General features: G+C 36.8%; 2 protein-coding genes across 4 annotated transcripts; one reads left to right on the forward strand and one right to left on the reverse strand.

Annotated features, from left to right (window-relative positions):
• Positions 1-360: 360 nt before the first annotated feature.
• On the forward strand, positions 361-9,403 carry LOC144970646 (NTF2-related export protein-like). 3 transcript variants are annotated; one of them, XM_078910478.1, is made up of 4 exons: positions 361-443; positions 5,217-5,303; positions 6,929-7,076; positions 8,315-9,403. In XM_078910478.1, exons 2-4 carry the CDS (start codon positions 5,247-5,249, stop codon positions 8,461-8,463), a joined length of 354 nt encoding a protein of 117 aa, XP_078766604.1. In that variant the 5' UTR covers positions 361-443; positions 5,217-5,246; the 3' UTR covers positions 8,464-9,403. The 3 variants fall into 3 exon arrangements, with proteins under 3 accessions (XP_078766604.1, XP_078766602.1, XP_078766603.1); XM_078910476.1 differs by lacking the exon at positions 361-443 and adding an exon at positions 576-725; XM_078910477.1 differs by lacking the exon at positions 361-443 and adding an exon at positions 803-926.
• A 5,024-nt stretch (positions 9,404-14,427) lies between these two features.
• Positions 14,428-17,801, reverse strand: LOC144972018 (uncharacterized). Its single transcript, XM_078913105.1, has one exon. The coding sequence runs from the start codon at positions 17,461-17,463 to the stop codon at positions 16,660-16,662; it is 804 nt and encodes a 267-aa protein (XP_078769231.1). The 5' UTR covers positions 17,464-17,801; the 3' UTR covers positions 14,428-16,659.
• Between the last annotated feature and the right edge of the window lie 6,212 nt (positions 17,802-24,013).

Consider the following 24,013-nt stretch of genomic DNA (forward strand, 5'->3'; position numbering starts at 1 on the left):
TTAAATAAAATATTTTTTTTTAAATGAATAATAATAGAAAAGCGTTTCTTAGTAAGCAATTTTGAACTTGGCCATCTGGCAGCCCCCATCATAACCAGCTGCAGTCAAGCCAGCCACAGACATAAGAGAGGGAGGGGTATGTGAAGTTTCCTGTGGCAAACGAGTTGCTCGTGTTTTTTTTTTTCAAACGAATCACTGCTCGATGACGTCACTGACTCGAAACCCGCTCGAAACCGACTCGATTTTAGAGGACTCGATCGAAAACCCGCTCGATTTGATCGTTTCAAACTCGACCCAGCACTAAATTGACATGAAAGAAAGAGAAAGGTCGTCGGATGAAACGGAAGTCTTAACACTGGGAATTCCCGTTTAAATATCTCCATAGATATAATTTTGGAAAATTTGGCAACTTGTTATCTTCTTCTACATCTGTTAAATTTATTGTAAGCCAAATATTGTCATACACTAAGAGACGTTAAAAGCATGACAATGAATATGAATTTTAACTACATTGTATTATCAAATGGTTGACAATTAGTATGAGCTTTTCCTATCTGCTTTCTTTTGTTTTTCTCAATGTATTTCATTATATCTAGAAAATATCATGAAACATTTCTTATTTCAATTCTACTTTCTCTTTTCGGTTCACTGGATTTCACCACCCCAAAATCCCAACAGTAAAAAAAAAAAATTAAAAAAAAAACAATAACACAATGACGTCACCTGTAAGTTATGATTTACTTTTCACTCTGTTAATTGATTATTGGTTTTATTATATGAATTGGCCAGGTCCCAAACTCCCTCGCCACGATCCTCTCAGTCTCAGGCAGATTGGTATTCAGGCTCCGATTCATTAATTATAATCGTGTGTGTGTGTGTGGAGTGAATAAGTGAATATCCCTGGACCCTGACCTACCTCTGTGCTTGTACGTACACACTCATTTCACCACTCACTACTACTGTGCTTCTACTAACCAGGTTTATTGGCACTACCTGGGTACTATCGTAATAAAGTGGTCCCTGTTTAGAACAGTAATTTTACTGATGTTTATATGCTGATCAAGAGAAATTGCAGTCGAATTTTGTTTGATGTCAAAAAGGGTCTGATAACCCATATTGTTATGGGCTCATTGTTGTATTGGAAATACTCTATACCAACGCAAAATAGTGTCCATTACAACAATGTTTAATCAAGTCCATAATTGCATTGGAAATCAGACCTAGATAGTAGTATGTTCATATCGGTACATTGCAAATGCATACTGTTTCGATACATTAGCATAGAGGAGTAAAGTATGGAATTTGAAATAAATACATTGTAATTAAGTACGGCATTTAATTTATAAGCAACTTATCCTTTACGTTGGATGACCCCCTATTTCGGAAGATCCCAAGTGTCATAGTTATAGTTTTTGACATCTGTCAATCATAGTGAAAATTTGTGATTAGTAGTCTATCCCCGCACCCTTATGTTTTTGAAAGAAATTTTTAAAAATCTTTTAAAAATCAAATGTGGCAATCTGGCTGCTAGTCAAAGCATTTCATTGGTAAAATTACTCCACTACAAGAATCGCTTTTTTACGAATGTACCAACTGAAAATGGTCTGATGGCTTGTGAGCTAAGTAAGCTATCTGGGTCATTTGTACAGTGGAGTCCATTTATAACGAGAAATCTGTTGTAGCGGCATCTTTCTTAAACCCCGTTTTTTTCTCTTCTTTATCTTTGTAAAAAAAGTATCGCTATATAACGCAATTGGACAAATACGTGAGTCGGTTATAACGGAATAGTGCTGCTAACTGCTGCTGCTGTGTACAGCGTAAAAGCGAATAAAACCTGGTCGGTTGCGAAATGACATAATGCGTCAATGGTCTGTATAGCGAATGGGATATCCTCAGTGGGCAAACAAACAATGAAGACTGCGTGGAATGAGTTAGGAGGGGAGGGGGGGTTGGAGGGGTAGAGATAAGATGGGCGCATTGCGTGAAACACACTAGCAGTGTTTGCTGTTAGGCATCGCGTACAAGAGCCTGGTGTTAGGCAAGATGACTAGATGTAATCACTTAAACCAGTACAATGGCTCTCACTTCTTTGATTACGATGGGGGATGAGTTGGCGGGGGGGGGGGGGGGGGGAACCGGAACCTTACAATGTACCGAATGAATGCGAGTGGAGGGCATGAGATGTGCAAGCGAGCAGAACGAACTCACAACGTAATGGTATGGGGGCGACATGGTGGTGTTATACGATGCCTTGGGTAGGGGAGAACGCAACTTGTGAGTCCCTTTCTTTCTTATTGCCAACGCCGAGCAGTCAACATAGCAAGGGCTAGTCAGTTTTAATTTAATTTTCATCAGTACCAGTCAAGACATATCCTTGTTCAATACATTTTTATAATGGCCTCTAACTCTATATCATTTATCAAGAAATGTAAATGTTTAACTCTTGAGACCAAAGCTATTTTGATTGAAGAGGTCGATAAAAAGATCCGAACAAAAGCAGAAATTTGTCGGTCGTATGACATCGCTTCAAGTACCTTACACACCATCTTGAGAGATAGAGAAACCATTATTGCGGCGTATACCAGTGGACGATTCCAGCAAGAAAGGAAGAAAATAAGAAAGCCCGACTTTGAAGATGTTGACCGCAGCTTGTTCTATGATTCAACCAGGCTAGAAGCCTCAGTGTCCCGATTTCAGGCCCCATCTTAATGGAAAAAGGCAATGAACTTGCAAAAACCCTAGGACACCAGAACTTCGACATGACATTGGTTGGTTGAATCACTTCAAGGCCAGACACGCCATTTCAATGAAAGTCGTTTGCGGTGAATCAGCTTCAGTTTCGACCGAAACTATTGACAGTTGGAGGAAAGGTCAGCTGCAAGAAATCCTGAGGAAATACCAGCCCGGTTAAATCTTCAACGCGGACGAAACTGGGCTGTTCTACAAGTGCCTGCCAAACCACACGCTTGCGAGTCAGGGGGAGATGTGCAGTGGCAACAAGATTCCAAAGGAGAGGATCACACTGTTAGTTGCTGCCAACATGAATTGGACGGAGAAGTTGCCACTCCTCACAATAGGGAGGTTCGAGAAGCTGCGGTGTTTCAAAAACATCAAAGCTCTTCCAACAGAGTATAAATTCAATAGAAAGGCGTGGATGACAAGTACGATCTTCGAGCAATGGGTGCGGAAGCTAGATAGAAAGTTCATTCTGTAAGGAAGAAGCGTCACACTCATTGTGGACAACTGCTCTGCGCACCCACATAATATCACTGATTTGAAGGCCATCCAACTGTTTTTCCTGTCGCCAAACACCACAAGTGTACTACAACCCTGTGACCAGGGGATTATCCAATCGTTTAAAGTACTCTACAGAAAGAGGGTACTAAAACGACTTATTGCCACCATGGACAAGGATGGGAGCGCCGACAGTTACTTAAAAATGAGTGTGTTGGATGCAATGTACACCTCTGCTTCTGCATGGAACGATGTTAAGATGGAGACCATTGCAAAATTGCTTTCGCCACGCTGGATTCAAAATCACCTCAACTACTCTGTCTCCAATGGTTGATTTGGACAGTGATCTGTCAGTGTCAGATGCCGTGCACGATATTGTACCCATCAACGATCGCACCGACATCGACAACCTTTTTGACAGACTGAGAGACATAGTGCCTCTGAGTATGACGGCCAATGAATATCTGTCAGTGGATGAGAGTTTTACTCCAATAGAGGAGTTGTCAACCTCTGACATAGTACAATGTGTAACTGGAGAGAGTTCAGAAATAATAGAAGAGAAAGACACAACAGAAGAAGGTGCCGTCATTCTGTCCAAAGCAACACTGCAGGCATTTGAAGTGGTTTGCCAGTTTTGCATGCAGCAAGAAAACGGCATGTCAGTGCTAGGGAACATCAACGTCCTAGACAATTTCATCAATGACATTGCCACCAGTACAAAGAAACAGTCAACAATTGACTCTTTTTTCAAACCTAAATCCATGATATAAGAACAAGTGTTTTTTAAAATATGATAACCTATATTACCCATGCTATGTATCATGAATTTGCCTAAGATCTCAAGATTTGAATGAGTGGACGAAAGTGGTGACTTAATTTACTTCATCTGCAATGTTAGAATTAGATAGTTAATATTGTTTAATTTCATGTTATTTTTTGAATTGTCTGTCTGGATTGTTGAGTGTGTATTTGAATTTGTATTTTGTTAGATGGGATAAATAAAACTGGAACAACCCCTGCCCATAACGTACAAAATAAAAAGAAAACCTGATTAAAAATAACCCCCCCCCCCCCCCCCCCCCCACAAAAAAAGTCGAACAGAATCTTAATTGATCAACTATACTTAATGCCCAACGGTCATGTCCAACGATATCACTATCAGTATCAGGGGAGATAATAAAAAGAATAATTATAACCCAATACCCAGAGTAGGCCCGTGTAATTATTTCCCTTGAGTTTATTATAACAAGAATCCTGCTATAACGGATTTTTCTCACCAGTCCCATACATCTATTTCAACAGGATTCCACTGTATCACGTTATATTTTAATTCTTTCTCGGAAATGTACCTATGGAATTTTTTGGTATTTGTTTGGTGTTTTAAAAATAATGCAACGACATGGTGCTGTTTCTTCATGACAATCCCCACCACCACCCTTATCTTTCATATTCACAATTCATAGTAATGGCTTCTCTGGACTGAATGGTCATCTAATTTTGTGAAAGAAAAACAAAAAGTGGAAAAACGTTTAGATCGGCATACATATTTGAAGTTATAATATACCGGTAAATGTAGAAGTAAGTTGGCTGCAGGGACTCAATTTATATCTCCAAATTCACGTCGTATTTGATATTTTTCAATTCAATGAAAATGTCTCCTCTCCTACTCCTACTGTCTCATCCTCAGTCTCTCCCAATGCATCTCTCTCTATCCCTCTCTCCCTCTATCTCTTTCTCCCTCTCACTCTCTCTCTCTCTCTTTCTCCCCCTCTCTCTCTCTCTATATCTCTCTCTCTCTCTCTCTCTCTCTCTCTCTCTCTCTCTCTCTCTCTCTCTCTCTCTCTCGCTCTCTCTCTTGCGTACAATACAGACACAAACACTCTTGTCATTTGGACACAACTGCACAAACTTCAGCAATGCTATTTCTCAATCAGATGGCAGACCTTCATGATTATAACTCTACTTCTTTTTTATTTCATTAGAATATTCGATCTCGTATTGACCAAGCGACCATGGCTGTGAGTGAGTTTTCAAGTCTGTACCATGAAGCTGTTGACAAAAGAAGACAGGTAAGATCTGTTAAGATTTGACCATGATTATGATTAGTCCTAGAAAGTCATGAGGCAGTGTGGCTCAACATATTGGTCTTTGCTTTGTACCCACTGTGTAGCCTTGAACATGTCACCGCACCCTAACTCGCTGCACTGCGGTTAACGCATGGGTTATTCTAGTCTTTCATTTGAATAGAGCCCAAAGACAAATTTCTTCATGAGAATGAATAAAGGGAATTTTATTTATTTATTTATAATTTTTTTTTTATTTCTTTAATGTTAAAATTTTTTCCATATTAATTTGGTTACAATGGGAGTGCTAATTGCAGTATATAGGAGGAATACGACTTGGGCATCATGATTCATTAAAGCCAGAATCAAATCAATGTTCCTTTTTTTTTGTGTGGTGAAAACGTGAAAGGATCCAATGTAAGAGTAGTGCAGACCTGCTAGTACTACGATGTAGAATTACAAATTTTTTGATTCAATAAAATCTTGTTGAAAAAGAATGTTTTGTTTCTTAGAACCTATATTTAGGACAGTGGAGCATTTTTGGATCATGCTGAAGGCAAATTATTTATTTCTAAAGCTATTTAAATTGACTTTTTCTTTTTTTTTTTTTTTCCCTGGGAAATACGAATTTTTGAAATTTCAATTAGGCAGCTCTGGATTAGTGTAAGCTCAGCTGTAAAAAAATAACAAAAGAAGGGTCTAAGAATTTCTAAATTCCATTAAATTTGACATTCCACTCTTATCTCTGCCTGGGATCAATTGATGCATTCTGTTTTGTTCAAAAACTCCTAACATCTGCCAGCCAGATCTCACATTTTGATATGTTTCTCTCAAACTGTGTTATGTATTATCACGAACCTTTGCATACAGTCTTAGATTTTACTAGACTTAATGAATGCTAAATACAAATAATGTATCTTTTATGGTTGCCTCACAATCACTAATTCCTTAGATGTTTTACTGTGTTTTCGTTTTTACCATCCAGATCATTAGATCTTTACAGTAACACACACAGCATAATGTTATGATGACTATTCTCAAGAAGGGGTATCGTGTGGACCCAGAGCAGAATTCTTGACCCCACCACCTCAATTTGTACACAAAACAAACAATCAGACACCATTCCCATCCCTGTTTCACTTACACTTTTACAATATTGTGAGTGTTTTTTAGTGAAAAGGAATGCGAACTTAATCTGTACGACATGCTGCATATAACCTTTTTGTTGTGCAGTGAATATTTCTCAATTCCACTCGTAAATCCCTGATTAGCATATATGTGTAGTGTGTTAATATGTTGTGAAACAATATGAAACACAAATATACAGTAAATCTATTATGATAGAAGGCAGGGTCCTTGATTTTTATAGATCGTTAAAAAACTAACTTTTGAACCAGTTGTGCCATCTGAATCTAAGCCATCATATCAAATTGCAATGAAATTTATCATACATTTTCAAAGATAGGAGTCAAAGAGTATGATCATGAATTTTGAATTGGACTATAACATACTAGTCCAGAATTCAGTTGAGTTAATCTCCACTGAGCTTTACTTTACAATGGGAAAGATGCTAGAAAAATCTATCATTTTCATTTGTCAATTTGATTTTTATTTTCTATTTACCTTTTCAGTTATTGAATAAAATCTACCGTGAAGACGCCCATCTAGTGTGGAACGGTCACCCCCTGACAGGACTTGAACAAATCAGTAAATTTTTTGACAATTTACCCACGTCAAATCATTTTATAGAAGGCATGGATACACAACCGGTTGTCGCAGGTTGGTATGCTTTGATGATGTATGTTTGTTTTGTACATCATACTTGGTGGGTTTGTTATTTATATAATTTTTACACCTTATGTTATAGGGATCTTACACTTATATGGTGAAGGAGGCCTCAATCTTTTACAATGGTATTTATTTATTTTTTTTCGAATTTTTTCCACTTTAATTTTTTACCAAATCTCATTTGAGAATTCGTGCCTGTGGTCAACAGCATCTGTTATTACACTGAACTAATGCAAATTTTGCCTCTAGAAGCTCATAAGAAGGGTTGAAGGGTTGAAGTTGAACTAAATACATATTAGGCAGTCATGGTATCAAATTAATGATTCCCAAATACATTCCATATATGGAACAACTTGCCTAATGGTGTCAATCTATTGAGCCCTTTAAACAGCCTTACAGATTTTCACAAGGATATTACATAAATTACTGAATTAATCATTTAAGATAGATAGATATAGATGAATGTTTGTTTAGCTCATTGCCAAAAATTCACCATGATCAATGTGCTTCTCAATGCTTATTCTCCAAGCAGGTCATAGTCATAAGGAACAAAATTTCCATATGATGCAGTAGTAGAATTTACCTGAGACGTCCTTTTGTTCTCACTAGTAGTCATAGTCAGGTTGTCATCAAGTCTTGGTCAAGTGGGATAATATTGAATCTGCTCTTGTTGATCCCAAATTTTTCTGATTTACGTGTGCTCCATTGACAATGGATAAAGTCAACCCTGCTTAAAGTCAACCAATCTTTCTGGTCCTACGGTGTTGGTGTTATCAGGATTCCACTGTAACGCATCTTTCCCATGGATATAATGCTACCCATGTAGAAATGACCTTGCTGAACATTACTTTAATGTGTTACAAGGCAATAGTTCGAATGGATAAGTGTCAGATGAAAACGGAGAATAAAATTATTGCAAGGTTCTCAAGGGAGTCGACCCTGGGACCCAACTAATATGACGCCCACTGCCTGGCTGAGAGAAAGAGAGAGAGAGAGAAAGAATGAGTGAGATAGGGCGCACTAGCACTGACCGTTCCAGCAACCAATTGGGGACAGAATTGGTCCCCTGAATTTGTGATATGTTTATTCTCTGTTTTCACCTGGTAATTCTTTTCCCTTCATTTCCCATCATTATTGATATAAGTGATAGCTCCATACTTTTTCCAAAATGCAATGCTAATATCGCTGAGAAGCCTACTCTAGGTCATCATCATCTTTATTTCTTCCAGGTGATGACACATCGTCCATACTGGTCACCTTCAGTGGGAAAGTTCGGTTCACAGACCACGGGTTCAAACCCTTCACTCAAAGTGTCATCCTGACTGCACAGGACAATAAATGGAAGGTTGTCAGCGATGTGTTCAGATTCGTGGAGTGACAAAACTAGATTGTTGATAGTAGTTGTTGTTATAGTGTGGATACATCATCCTGAATTGGGCAAAATAGGATCAAAACACACTAAGTTAAACAACAGTGACTTTTAGGACCTTTCAACAATTTTTATGAAAACATAGCTGCTACGAGTTGTGAACTGCAAACAGTAATGAACAAAAATGAATAAAACAGATTTTAAATGAAAGGACAAAATAAAGGACATGGAAAGATTTGGATTCGAAAACAGGTTGTGGGCCTGAAACATTCCTTGTTAGGTATTTTGTTCTTTTTTGAAACTATTTAATTCATTTGTTTGCTCAATTCTTTATACTAGAATGCTTTTTTTTTGTACTCTGTATCTATTGTGCGACTATGTGGTCCAGTGGTATGACATTCGCCTTCAGACTGGAGTGTCCCGCTGTGAGTGGCGCATAGTTGAGTCCTTGGCAAAAGGCTCGTTACTCACATTCTCTCACTGTACTCAGGTTTAAAATGAGGTCCTGGCTATAAAAAGTGTTGTCTCGGTTGGAAAAAAAACCTGTTATATCGCCTTATTGGTGTCATGTCTGGTCCTATATGTTAAGTATTGCTGTTGGCTAGGAACCTTGAGCATGATTAGTGGATATTGTGCTATATAATATAAATGCACACATGTTTTTATTTTTGTTTTTTTATGACTATGATTCTGAGACAATTATGTAAATATACTAAAATTCCAGTTGTCTGAATGGTGTAAGTTTGACTTGATAGAAAATGGGGACGGATTTAAATGAAAGTTGTAAAATAGATGGTTTATGATGAATAAATGATGAAGAATGCAAGGCGTTTGACAGTTTTGCACTTTACAAAAAGGCAGAGAGAGAAAGAGAGTTGGAGATAGGCTGAGAGAGGAAAGTATGAGAGAGACACTGAGCAAGTATAAAATAAATTTTTCATGAAATTGAGTGTGTGTTCATTGTGGTTTTATCAGTATCTATCCATTTGTTAGGTGGCTAGATAGTATTCGCCTCCTTCCTATCCCATTCCATAGTGGGCAAGGAGACGCTTTCTTTGTCTTTTATCCCCCTATAGCTGTTTTTCAACACGCTTTCTGTCTTTGTCTTTGAATAAAATTACTTTGTTTTGTCTTGACCTTGGTCGGAGTCCTTGGCTGAGAGGAAAACAGTCAAATGTATAGTGTACATTTTGGGAGATGATATTTTTTTTCCTTGTAAATCATTCTTTGTTTTGTTTTATTATATTTTTTTTTTTTTTTTTTTTGAATATATAATGGTTTGTACACATTTGACTGTGCTTATGTCCGAATGAGACTTTTAGGTGATCTCAAACTAAGACCGCTGACGCTATGCTCCCGAAATCTACATGTTCCCTACTTGAACCATTCGCTTTTGTCTTTCTTTTTCTCGTGTGCTTTTAATTGTAAATCTAGAATGCTTTGACTATCCCATCTTCTTCCTTTTTACTGCCGCTGAAATGACCTAAATGCAAGCGGTGTATGTATTACCCTTAAAACCAAAACATACTCCCTTCCCTCCTCCACCCACTCCCTCAATGGAACAGGTTTCAGGTTTTGACCCTTACTTTAATGGCAGGAGCATCTTTCTTTCAAATCATAATTGTGATCCACTCTCTCAAAGTGATGGTGAAACTGACCCAGAAAACTAACTTTAGAACTAAAGTGATAAGGAATACGAACTATGAGATTTTGAGGAATGCAAGAAACGATGTGTATTTATTTTCCTTCATAAGGAAGAGAAATTAAACCAAATGTTCATAGCTGTGGCTATAAATTAAATTTGCTGCAACTATTAGTCATTAGTCTAGTTCCTCTTGACATAATACCACTTACAGAGGGTGGGTCACAGTTGTGACCTTGCCTCAGACAAGTGCTTGTAAAGCACTTTGAGCACGCTTAGTAGATATTGTGCTATATATAAAAATGCTCACGTTGTTAGTGTGAGCCAAATGCTGAAAGATGGATTTAAAGTAAGATTGGTCTGAAATGTCAGGATGACTGGGTGGGGCTTCCTGACCTCCCGTAGCGGGCAGGGAGGCACTTACTGTGTCTTCTATCTCCCTATTATCTGTTTTCCAACATGCTTTCTGTCATTGTCTTGGGATGAGATTACTTAGCCAGATACCCTAGCTGGGAGGGAAACAGTCAAATGTATCGTTAGAGTTTTGCGAAATGATATTCTTTTTACTTGTAAATCATCTCTCTATTTTGCACTGCATTATGTTTTGTTTACATGTTATAAATGATTTGTAAACATTTGAGTGTATTCCTCTTAGTAGAGACCTGTGCTTGTGTCTGGATGAGACTTTGATAGTGTGCTCTTGGAATCTATGTATGTTCCCTTTTTGAACCAATTCCTCTTTGTCTTCTCTTTTCTCGGATGCTTTAATTGTAATTCTAGAAGTTTTTATTATCCCGTTTTCTTCCATTTTACTGGCGCTGATATGACCTTAATGTGTTGCAAGCGCTGTAAAGCCTTTAAAAACAAAAAATATATATACTCTAAAAGATAATACATGGAGTTTCTTTCTCTTCGCTATGCTGTGGTATAAATACTATTTACGGACTGTATATATGTCCTTAAGTAAATATTCTTAGCGGGTGGTTGGATGGGAGCATCACCCTTGAATCATATACCTATGATGTTCGCATGGGTGTACGATCCGATAGTGATGTCGTTTCTTCTTCTCTTTACTAGCCTATCCTGCTTCTTTGGTTTGTGATTGTATTTTTGACAGGGGATATTTTTTTTCCTGTAAATCCTCTGCCTGTTTGTTCTTGGTTATTTATAATTTAGCTTATGATATCTTTAGGTTATGCTTTTGATTGACATTTGTACTATTTTTGTTAGATTGCTTGTTTTTTTGTTTCAGCGGTCTCTCATATAACCTCAATTGTGTTGGAAGAGACCTAAAGCAACAAACAAACAAACAAACAAAAAATATTCTTAAAAGGTGTCTGGACGTATTTCAGTGCTTATGCAAATGAGCACAGGGCAATTGACGGAATAGCCTACTATTTTATTGCATTGCCAATTTATTCTAAGGTCCTACTCGTTATCATTTTACTTCTAAATTCACATTTCGGGGTCTGACTCATCCCGACATAATACCGTTTTGAGATGGCGAGTCACATTTAAAGAAACCATATTATCTATTCTCAAAAAACATAGAACCTATTAACTTAACCGACGTCTCATATAAAATACAGTCGAATCCGCATAAACTCAACACATCTAAAGTCAGCTTTTCCTTAAAGTCAACAACTCTTGTTGGTCCCAATAATAATAATACTGTTCTCTGTCTTCTAAGCGTGTTCCATTGATTCTGGATAAAGTCAACATTGCTCATAGTCAACCAATCTTCCTGATGCGGCGGTGTTTGGTTTATAAGGATTCCAATGTATTACTCTAATGTTCATGTACGTTCTTTTCGATTTTCAACCCCCAAATAATTCCTAGTTTATGCATCATGAGGTCAGTCCTACTGTGTGGATGTGAAACTTGGAATGCATCGCAGGCATGTGTAAGGAGGATACAGATTTTCTTAAACAGGTGCATGTGTAAGCTACTCAGAATAAAATGGATGGACAGGATTAAGAATGAAGAAATGTGGAAAAGAACACGGCAGAAACCAGTGGGAGAGGAAATAGAAAAAAAGGCGATGGAGGTGGATTGGGCACACCCCTTAGAAAGAATGACTCCACTATAACAAAGAAAGTATTGGACTGGAACCCACAGGGCAGAAGATCAAGGGGAAGGCCACGGGGAACATGAAGAAAAGTTAAGGAAGCTGAAAAACAGAGAAGTGATAAGACATGGAACGGGATTTTTAAAAAAAATAGTTAGCTCAAGATAAAGAGGGATGGAAACTTTTCTGTAGTCTATACCCTGACCCAGGGTGAAAAAGGCAATGATGATCCATGGTTACTTGCTGGGGAGCGAAGTGGCCGAGTGGTTAAGGCTTTGTGATCCGGATGACCTGGGTTCGAGCCCCCCTTCAGGCACTTTGGTTTTTTTCCTTGAGCAAGATTAGTAACCCCCAATTTGCTCACTTGGACAACATGGGTGATTCCTGTTGACATCAGACATCTTGTTTGATGAGTTATCTATATTCCTTCGTGAAATGCCTAGGCGACGATATCTTATGATGTCGTGGCGCAAAAGGCATTAATTATTTTTTTTATACCCTGACCCAGGGTGATCAATGATGATCCATGGTTACTTGCTGTGTCTTGTACTTGTTATCCCCTATATGTATCTGGGTTTTTTTTCTTCCCTTTCCATGTTGCTCTCTGCCTTTGTTCTGGATTGAGATTGAGATTGCTCGGGTTTTTTTTTTTATTATCCGGGTCTCGATGGGGATCCTTTGCTGTGTTGTAGCAGCAAATGTGTAGTAGCTAGGTTTGTTTGTTTTTGTTTTTGTTTTTTTGTTTGTTTTTTTTTTTTTTTTTTTTTTTTTGGGGGGGGGGGGGGCGTTGAGAGATATTTCTTTCATTGAAAATGTGTAGTAGGTTTGTTTGTTTGTTTTTTGTTGTTTTGTTTTGTTTTTTTTTGTTTTTTGTTGTTTTTTTTTTGGGGGGGGGGGGGGTTGAGAGAAGACATTTCTTTCATTGTAAATTTGTAAATGATCTCTCTAATTTCTAATTCATTAGTTTTGAAAATGTTAACATGTGAGTGTATCTGATGTGCATTTATTTGCAGGTCTGATAACCCAATTTCTTATGGGCTCAATGTTGTAATGGAAATCTCAAAAAAAAAAAAAATGACGCAAAATGTTGTCTATTACAAGAATGTTAAACAAGGCCCATAAGTGGGTTCGGATGTCAGACCTGCATATATATATATGTACGCGTCGAGTGAACTCACATTTTCTCGCCGTACTCAGATGTAAAATGAAAAACCTGACTGTTAACAGCGTTGTCTCTGTCGGAAAAAAAATGTAATATCGTCCAATAGGCGACATGTCTCGTTCTACATGTTAAGTGCTGCCACTGTTGGCTAGGGATCCTTTATAAAGCGTTTTGAGCACGTTTAGCTGATATTGCGTTATATAACAGCTCAATCAATTATTTTTTTTTTTTTGGGGGGGGGGGGGTATTTTATTGTTGGTTTGTTTTTCTTTTGGGACTGCTAGTAAAGCGCTTTATGCACATTTTAGGGATACTGTGTTTTATCAAAGCTCAAATCTTCTTTTTCGTTATCTTTGTTTTTTTTAAAAATCGAAACAATATTAGCAATGTATCTATATTTATTTATTCATTTATTATTTATTTATTTATTTATTTATTTATTTACTTATTTATTTAATTCTTCAAAGACACAATAAATTTATATTTAGTGGTATTCTATAATGTAAGTAACAGCTTCATACAAGAACAAAATACCAAGCATGGAACGCTTCAGGCTCAAAATCTTTCAGCCAACACCAACTACGACAGTTAAAACGTCAATACATCACGTTAATTAATTAATGGGGATTTAACGTCCTGTATTGTGGTTTTAACTTGTTTTTGTTTTCTGAAGAAGGGTTTGATAACGAAACGTTTAGTGTGTGGTATTTTGATATTTTTTTTCAGCTTTTATATTTATTTTTGAACATCACTTTCTACAGTCCATAGCTTCTAGCTGCTTCGCCTAGATTTCATAATGAATGGATCGATGTTTGGGTGGGGTCTTTTGACCTTTCATGGTGGACAGGAGGTCACTTGCTGGGCCTTCTATCCCTCTATATTATTAATTTTTTTGCAGAGTTTCTTTCTATCTTTGCCTTAGAATGAGATTACTTAGTTAGTCCTGGCCCTTGCGGGAGTCTTGCCTGGGAGGAAAACAGTCAAATATAAAGTTATAGTTGTGGGACATCGTCTCTCTGTTATTTATTGTTCAATAATAATTTTTTTTTTTTTTTTGGGGGGGGGGGGGGGGTATATATAACTTGTTTTTGTTTTCTGAAGAAGGGTTTTGAAAACGAAACGTTTGGTGTTTGGTATTTTGATTTTTTTTTTTTCAGCTTTTATATTTATTTTTGAATATTTATTGTTCAATAATCATTATTATTTTCTTTTGGGGGGGTATATATTATAAAGATTTGTAAACATTTGAGCATATTCCTCTGAGTGTGATCCTCTGCTTATGTCTGGATGAGACTGTTAGGTAATCTCAAAAAAGTACACTGGCAGTATGCTCTTGGAATCTATATCCATTCTCTATTTAAACCATTCCCCTTTGTCATACCATTTCTCGTGTGTTTTAATTGTAAATCTCGATTTTTTTTAGTACTATCCTATTTTCTCTCTTTTTACATGGAGCCGACATGACCTGCAAGCAAGCGCCGTAAATCTTTAAAAACAAAAGAAACAGCTAAAAACATCAATACCATCCGGTCAATAAACACGAATTTAACGTCATGTATTGAGGTTTTAACTTTTCTTTTTTGGTTTGTAAAAGACGATTTTCTGAGCCCGAAACGTTGCATGTTTGGTATTTTTAATTTAATTCTAATTGTTTGTTTCTAAGCTGTCACAAGATTTATTTCTGTACAATACCTTTCACAGTTCACAGCTTTTGGCAGCCTAGAATTCAAAAATGAATGGATCCGTGTGTACAGTGGGTGGATATTGGATATGACTATGATGACCCACGACTGTCAATAATGTTAAAATAATGTTCACAAGTGAAGAAATCCCCCCTAGTCACAAGGCCCATGAAGCTGGAGTTTATCCCGGCTTCAAGAATGTTAAATGGACAGATTTATCGTTAAGTACACTTTCTAACAGATCTTACACCCACCCAGCTACTCATACTTTGCTGAAATGGGTCTGGTATGAAATAAAGAATCTGTTCCACCCATAACCGAAACTTAACAATTTTTGAATTTAAAAATAAATATGACCATTTATATAGCACATTTCCACAAATTTACATCGCTCAATGCGCTTCACTATGTTCATTTATTCCCCCAGCAGGTCACATGGAACTGATTTTCATTACATTCAGTTTTAGTCGCCTGTTAGGCGTCCTTTTTGTACTAACACTCTTAGAATTTCCGTCACTTTTCTACACCATACCGAGAACTCAACTTACATGATATTCGACATATTATGGACTACTTCTCTAGAGCGCCTCATATAATAAAACCAAATATGAAGATATAACATGAAAGCCCTTTATGACCTTTCTCACGTTTATCTTTACAACTTTTCTATTTGCAAAAAAACAATTGTCTTTATATATCATATTTTCTCAAGACGCGATCTAAAATTCATAGACAGTCTTTTCAAATAGAAATCAGCACAGTTTGTAGCAATCTCATACGTGAAGTCTATCCGTAACTATGATGAAGGTATACAGCACAAAGCTGAATAAATCGGTTATTGAGAGGGTCAACATTTTCCATACAACTGCCCACAACATGTCAACCAGGGGCAAAGACAGTTTCTCTCTGTTCAGAAACGACCTGCTAAATTTGTGTAGAGAATCGTTTCTCTGTCTATGTCCATGGAGTAAGATAAGCTGTGTGTGAAACTGCCAGAAAAAGCAGAAAGAAAATCACAAAGATATTGACACAGATCTGAACTTTTCTAGGCATTAATTCTGACATATTTACAAAAGACACAATGTAGACCTCTTTGAATAGAACACCTGGCCATCTTTTCACACTCTCGTCACAGCGATTATATGAATATGACATTAAAATTGTCTTCATCTTTCATACGGACGTTAGTCTAAAACATTTCACATTTGCCCATTATTCAGTTAGGTCACTACCTACCCTCTCCAATGATTTTCTTCATCTTTACAATATCTCTCGAGATCGTTATAATCACATGGAGTCTTTTCTTTATATTTCATTTTCTGAAAACATGTTCTACAATTCGTGGAGAACTCTTTCACTAAAGAAATCAACAAATTCCCTATCACTCCCAACAGTCAACTTTGACAACGCAATGATGCAAGTATACCGTCTGAGTGAACCAAGTGCAGTATTCAATTTCTCTGTTAGGAAACGCCTTGCTAATAATCTATAAACGTTTTTTTAAATGTGGATGTATTTCAGCTCATATCTGTTTATAACATATTATTGCATATAAACCATCCTTTGTCTTAGTCTTACTTTGTCAATTTTATTTTTCCCGTTCGTGTCTTTCTTTATCATATATAGCCAATTCTCTGAAGACATCCTAGTCCTAGACAAGAACTCTTTCACAAAGATACCGCTGCAGATCGTCACAAAACCAGTCATGAATTCTGACAGCACTGCTCCAGGTCACAGCACAGAACTGTGTCAATGCCCCGTCCGGTTGGTCAGTATTCCATATGATCGGCCACAGAGATGACATAGGGTTGAAATAGCCTCCATCGGACCAGTAAAATTTTCTAAAACCCTTGTCCTTTAGCCCAACCCACAAATTTTCCCCTAAGGCGTAGTGATCTTCAAGAATCGTCAACCTCTCCACTGTTTTAAGCGTGTACAAAATTCCACCTCTGTCTGCACACGCTGTGACAGCATCCGGTTGGCTCATTGCGTTATCCGACACGAAAATACAAGCAAATACATTGTTCTTATCGAAAAAGTTGAAGCCCTCAAATTCATCACACACAACGCAATCTTGGGAAATATACATAGCGTGGTTTGACGTTTGTAAGGCGGGATCCTTGCCTTTAATCACCCAACTTCCGGGTGTACAAGAACCCGTGTCGTTATCGAAAGATACGCTCTTACAATTTTCATAAAGTTTGTAACATTTGATAATACATTTCATTGCTGTACTCGAAATCCACGGGCTGCCTATAGGATTCATTTTGAAATACACTCCCGTTTTGAATTCTGCTCTATTCCAAAAGCCACTGCGCAAGTCTCCACCATCTGAGTCACAGGACATGCCTGTCCCAATAGTTCCATGACAAAGTAATGATAAAAATGCCAGTATTATGAGGTTTAAAACTACACGTGTATTTAAAAGTTTCATTGTCACCAATACCACACTCATTGTATATTTGTTCTGATTTTCTTTTCTTTTTACTTATAACTTTTAAACCAGTTAACTGTCGTACTTTAGAAAGACGCGTATTTTATCATCTCAGCCAGTTTCTCACACGTTAGATTTATTTAACTATGAGTATGAGGAGACAACTCTTTTAACTTTCAAAGTCACATCAGAAAATACGATAAAGCTGTTGGACGCTTTGAAATCAACAGGGAAAAAAATATCAGATATTTTAGCAGATCATTTACATTTCAAGCTAATGGCCATCTCCATTCAACGAAAGCGAGAAAAAAAAAACTGTCTTCAATAGCTGCAAACGAAGGGAGAATCTTAAGTTATATAACTAATTACCGGAAACTCTAAACAGCTTTTCAGAATGTACCAAACACCAACGTCCGACGGTCTGTGTTGTAACTGAAAGACAATATCCACAAAATGGAGGCGGAAAAAAACTACCTTCAATAGCTGTAATCGGAGGGAGAATCTTAAATTATAGATCTAATCTACAAGTAACTGTAAACATCTTTTCAGAATGGACCCAGCATCGAAAAACGACGATCTACATTGTAAGTGAGATGGCAATATCCACTAGATGATAGCGGGGGAAAAAACTGTCCTCAATAGAAGGATAGAAATTGACATCACTCAGCTCTTTGATATTTTTTTTTAGCCAGCTATTCTTTTTGACTAGTCGTAGTTCTCAGTAAATTGTATCAAATTGACTTTTAAAATTGTAAGGTTACACATAGTTCTGTATATCGGGTTGGCGGATGTTAGTTTTTTAACTAAACGCACAGCATCAAAAGCTGCAAACGGAAGGAGAATTATAGAACTAATAATCCATAAGAAACTATATATAATATGTACCCAGCACCAAAAGTACGACGATCAATGTAATATTGTAAGCGGGTGGCAATATCCAACCTCCATTAAATGAAAGAAAAAAAATATTTGTCTTCAAGAGCTGCAAACAGAGGGAGAGTCTTAAACGATTTATGAAGAATGTCTCACTGAAGATAGGAATATGTTTAAAAAAATTATAATCCATTCACCCATGACCAATTAAATAAGCGTCGATAATTATTGATTCCTATCTTATCTAAGTTACGACATGTCATCTAAGTACAGTGGAACCTCAATATTAACAGTGATGGTGGGACAAGCCTAACATCCATGTTATAACCGAGTCCTATTAAAACTGAATTGGAAGGGAAATAACCCAAAATGGCATAAATCATCATTTTAAATGATGTAGCAGAGAGAGGTAAGTAGCCTATACACACACATACACACACACACACACAGAGAGAGAGAGAGAGAGAGAGAGAGAGAGAGAGAGAGAGAGAGAGAGAGAGCATTCGTGAACTTGGCCTAGCCTAGCTCTCGGTTGCCTTGCCTTAAGCTGTAGGCGTAGTTGAGCGTCATGTAGGCTAATTCATTGTATTTCGGAGATGTTGAGTGGGTTTCGCGCCCCTGTTATAACGGATTAAGCTCTTAAAAGTCGTGCTATAGCGGTAAATTTTGCTTAAGGAAAAGAAGGAGAATAGACTGGGCTTGCAACATATATGTTAAAGGTTCAAATCCCACGGTGGGCGGCGCGGAATGAGATATTTGGAATAGGCACTTGACTCATTATTTTCTCACCATACTCAGGTGTAACATGATTATTTGGCGGTAACAGTGTGTCCTTTCTGTGAAAAAAAAAAGAAGTTACGTTTAACTGCCTATACGTCTTTTTTTCTCTTTTCAATGTTCTGTAACGTTATTGGCTTGGAACCGACTTGTACATATTTGTAGGTCTGATAACCCAAATTGTTATTTGCTCATTGTTGAAATGGAAATACTCTCAATCCAACGCAAACTATTGTCCATTATAGTGTAGTATGTTAAAACGAGCCCTTAATAACGTCAGATTATCAGACCTGCATATTAAGTGCACACAGCTTGGAACCCTTTACAAAGCGATTTGCAGTGCATCTCATTATATTGCGTCGTCGTATATAAATGTAATTCTTAATGGCGACGTGTACTTATTTGCAGGTCTGGTGACCCATTTTTTATGGGCTCATTGTTGTAATGGAGATACTATTTTACCCGGACAATAATATTATACTCTCCATTACAGCAATGTTAAATCAAGCGGTTGCGTTGGATTATCAGACCTGTAAATATATCCACGTCTCTAAGGCATTAGGGCGGTGAATTAAATTTTCATTTGACATGTTTCAAATGTCATGATCTTATTTCGATGTCCAACATTGAATGGTGCTACAGAGTGCACATAGTTTAATTAAAAGCATGCGCAATATTTTGATATATCAATTATTAATTTGCCCGTTTCTGTAGCTCTATATTTTGATCCCAGTTAATCACAGCGTCAACTCCGTACACTTTAGATTTACGACAATTTGCATGCAACCAAAGTGCTCATATTGTCAGGTCCGATAACCGAACGCAATTAGGGGCTTGATTTTACATTGTTGTTATAAACAATATTTTGCTTCGTTTGAGAGTATTTCCAGAAATTTTGTAATTATTATTTAATGGAACGTTTAACTAAGAGAAAATGTCATTAATAGACAAACCATTTGACTGTATTCTTACGCAACTAATTAAGTCAGTGAAATAGCAAATATTCATTGATTATTTCCCCTCAGTTTGTCGTCTGCAATCTGTGTCACGAAAGTTCAAGGACTCAAAAAAGTAGTCCTCCTCGTTCCGATATACAAGCGTGCATTTATGGGCCTATGAAGGAACCTAGCAACCGATCTTTATCATTACTAAAGGGGGTGTAATAATAATATGCGATTTCAACTTAAAATTTAATTCTCAGTGCCTCTTATAAACACGTAACAAAGAACAAACTGAGAAGATGGGTCGCATGCGTTAGATGATACAGTTTTAAACCTTTTATTGGATTATCGGACCGAGAGATGAGCCCGACCTAGTAGCGCTATATCCGAGGTTACGAAATATTCAATAATATTGGCCAAAGCTCTATTAATTATAACACTCCAGTAGTACCATTTCCGATAAATTCATCGTTATAGTCACAGTAAATATGAAAATATCAGAAGAATAAATTTAATTTCCAAGTAAGTCGAGATCAGAAGTAGATTGTATTTTATTTAAAGTGTCAACAACCCCTCAAAAAACAACAACAAACAAAACAAAAAACAACAAACGAAAAGAAAATAAATCACACAGTTGTGCATTACTTCCCCTTTGTTTTTATTATTAAAGTGACGTAACAAGTTATGGTGACCTAACTCAACACAAGTTCAATTCGGTGCCAGGTAACGGTTAGCGGTCAATATGCATTATTTTTGCCTGGTTTATTTACTAAAACGAAGTGTAAAGGGGTGTCATAATAGTGTGCGATTGGCTAAGAAGCTCACAACATTGCCATCCGGAAGTATAATGGACCAACCCACAAAACTAAGTGTAACCTTAAACGTTTATAGTCTGGTTAATACAGTTTAGTGAGAATTACTCATAAACGCGGATGGCAAAGAGCAATAACAAAGACCCGAGTGACGTCAACTTCATTATATCTATAAAATAATTACCATCTTATGAAAGGGAATAGATTATTTCAACCGAGTGCAGTGTTCATGAGGCATAAATATTTTAACAGTTCAAAATTGATTAAAATCATTGTAGCCTATCATTTGTCTGAAACCCACAGACAGACAAATATCATTTCTGACCGACGTCTACTTATGTACAGATCTGATCACCCAAATTGTCATAGGCAAATAGTTCTCGTGAAAATACTCTCAAACCAACGTTTAAGTTATTTACGGGTCTGATAACCAAAAATAATTATGGGATATCTTTTTTTTTTTTTTTTGTAAATGGAAATACTCTTAACCCAATGTCTTCTTACTATTTTACAGGTCTGATTACCCAAATGGTTATGGGCTCACGGATTTCACTCTCAATAATACCAATGCAAAATAGTGTCCATTACAACCATACTAAATCAAACCCTTAATTAACTGCGTTCGGATGTCAGACCTGTAAACATGTGTACGTTGGTTGTGTTCAATCGCATCAACACGGTAACAAAACGGGGGAAAATGAAAATGAGAAAAAAAAAAAAGCTAATAGATTATAATAATCTTAAGTGTGATAAACCGTAAGTGAGAGTAAAGTGTTTGATTTAACAAAAGAAAAGAACATCCCAACTATCGCAGACCTAAAAAAACATACTACGAAAAATTCGTAAAAATACGAATTTTTGGCTCCAGCTACAGAGCTGCATATGTCTCTTTGACTCAATAAATCGTGTTGAAAAGGAAAATTCAGCTTCATAGAACCTATATTCAGGACTTTGGGGCATTTTTGGACCGTGCTGATAGCAAATTGTTTACTTCTAACGTTAGTTTAGTGAATTTTTCTTTCTTTTTTTCCCCTTGGAAACTACGAATTTTAAAAATTTCAAGTAGGCAGTTCGCTTTGCTATCTGGTAACCTCACTCTGTTATGTACATAATTAATGGTAACACTTCTGACCGGTAATAAATAAATAAATAAAATAAATAAAATTCCCTTTATTCATCCCTAAGGGGGATTTTTTTCTTCAGGATCTATTCCAAAGGAAGACTGGAATAACCCAGGCGTCAGCCGCAGTGCAGTGGTAATCAGGGAAGTCTGAGGTTCGAACCCAAGTCAAGACAGGCTGATTTTTGGTGGATGTTTGTTGGGGTTTTTTTTTCTTCTTCTTCTTGTATTTTACTTTCCTGCTTTGTCTGGAACTGCTTTATAATACTTTTCCGATCTTCATCTCACTCCAGTGCCTGCTCCCTAATTTGTCACTTTGATAGATTAACTCACTCAACCCTAACACCGACTATATCCGTAGTTTACCCGGGTTACTTTTACCGCATGCCTATTTATTACAATTTTATAAGACAAATTATAGGCGTAGTATCAAAGTTAATGTTTTTAGTTTGTACATGTTAATGATAGTTAGTTGAATAAAACTATCTATGTAAATGCTCATTTTTAATATATTTTTTTCTTCTAATTTTGAAAAGTAGCAAAAATATCTAGGATTGAGTGAATTAAGCCAGATCTACCTACTTGAAATGTTAAAAATTCGTAGTTGTCAGAGGGAAGACATAGAAGTAACTATATTTTACTTTACACATTAATATTTTACCCTAAGCAGTGTTAAATATGCCTTTAAAACCTCGTATAGATGCTTTGTGGCACTGAAGTATTCTTTTTAACACATTGTATTGAATCAAAAGTAGATCTAATTGTTTATTTATTTCTGCTGTATTTTTACGATTTTTTTGTCGTACTAGGCAGATATGGATAATCCAAATGGTTATGGTCTCATTGTTGTCATGGAAATATTCTCAAACCAAAGCAAAACATTACAACAATATTAATTCAAGCCCATAATTGCGTTCGGTTATCAAACCTGCAAATAATATGCACATTGGCTGACTTATGTATAAAAAAAACAACAACAAAAAACAAAAAAACAAAAAAAAAAGTAATTTAGCTTTTATATAGCGCAATATCCACTAAACGTGCTCAAAGCGCTTTACAAAGGGTCCCTGGCCAACAGCAACAGGAAACAAGTAGAACGAGACGCGGCGCCTATTAGGCGATATTACATTTTTTTTTTTTTTTGGACAGAGACAAAGCTGTTAGAGGTCAGGTATTCATTTTACACATGAGTACGGTGAGGGAGAGAATGTGAGTAGAGAGTCTTTCCAAGGACTCAACTATGCGCCTAGAGAGTCTCGAACCCAGAACACCAGGACCTTCCGATCCGAAAGCTAGTGTCACACCACAAGACCAAATACCCGCACAAAAGTCTCAAACCTATGACTTCTTTGAAGTCTCGGGTTTAAAAAAAAGTTGCCAAATTGACATTAATTTTTATCAATCTATATTTGAAAATTTAAAATTTGTCTTTATGATAGTCAAAACCTTTTTAAAAAAATTCTTCAGAGCATGGATTATTATTACGTTAAGCTTAATTAGGCTGCATGTGTCAATCTATGGGGTTGTTATTTTTTATATTGAGATGCGAATACTCGTTATTTAAGTGCATAGAGCATGTGGTTAAAATGTGACGTTGAATAGATAAACGCGATTATTTTATCGGATTATAAAACTTCTTACACCTTTACAAGGCCGAGTTATTCCGCTAATGTGTAAACGCATTGGGCATGGTAAACCCGTAAAAATCTGTATATTAAAATTGTACATTTCTTCAGTTTAATTTATAATTTGCCTTAGCCCAATTAATATCCACGGGTTACCTGAATAGCAGTAAGGGAACCCGATAGCTCAGTAGATAGAGTACTCGCTTCTCACGCAACGGGACCGAGATCGATCCCGGGTGAAGTCGATACATTTTTCTGTCCCCTCTGTCCATCCAGCAGTGATTGGGTAGCTGTGTCAGTTAGATCTGGCGGATAGTGCTTTGCGATAGACTAGTAGTGTCCTATCAAAAGGGTAGCAAGTAATTGCTATTGCCCGTTTCACGCTATATAAACCAAGATAAACTCCAGCTCCATGGGTCTAAT

Source organism: Berghia stephanieae, chromosome 4 (genome assembly GCF_034508935.2).
Source record: "Berghia stephanieae isolate SIO BIC M18660-M18661 chromosome 4, UCSD_Bste_1.3, whole genome shotgun sequence".
NCBI classification, from domain to species: Eukaryota; Metazoa; Mollusca; class Gastropoda; order Nudibranchia; family Aeolidiidae; genus Berghia; species Berghia stephanieae.

Excerpts from the sequence above, each read along its gene's own strand:
- LOC144970646 (XM_078910476.1), top strand. Across the intron at positions 5,304-6,928 it reads CTGTTGACAAAAGAAGACAG|TTATTGAATAAAATCTACCG; the intron begins GTAAGATCTGTT and ends TTACCTTTTCAG. Across the intron at positions 7,077-8,314 it reads TACACAACCGGTTGTCGCAG|GTGATGACACATCGTCCATA; the intron begins GTTGGTATGCTT and ends TATTTCTTCCAG.
- LOC144972018 (XM_078913105.1), bottom strand. The coding sequence starts at position 17,463 with ATGAGTGTGGTATTGGTGACAATGAAACTTTTAAATACACGTGTAGTT.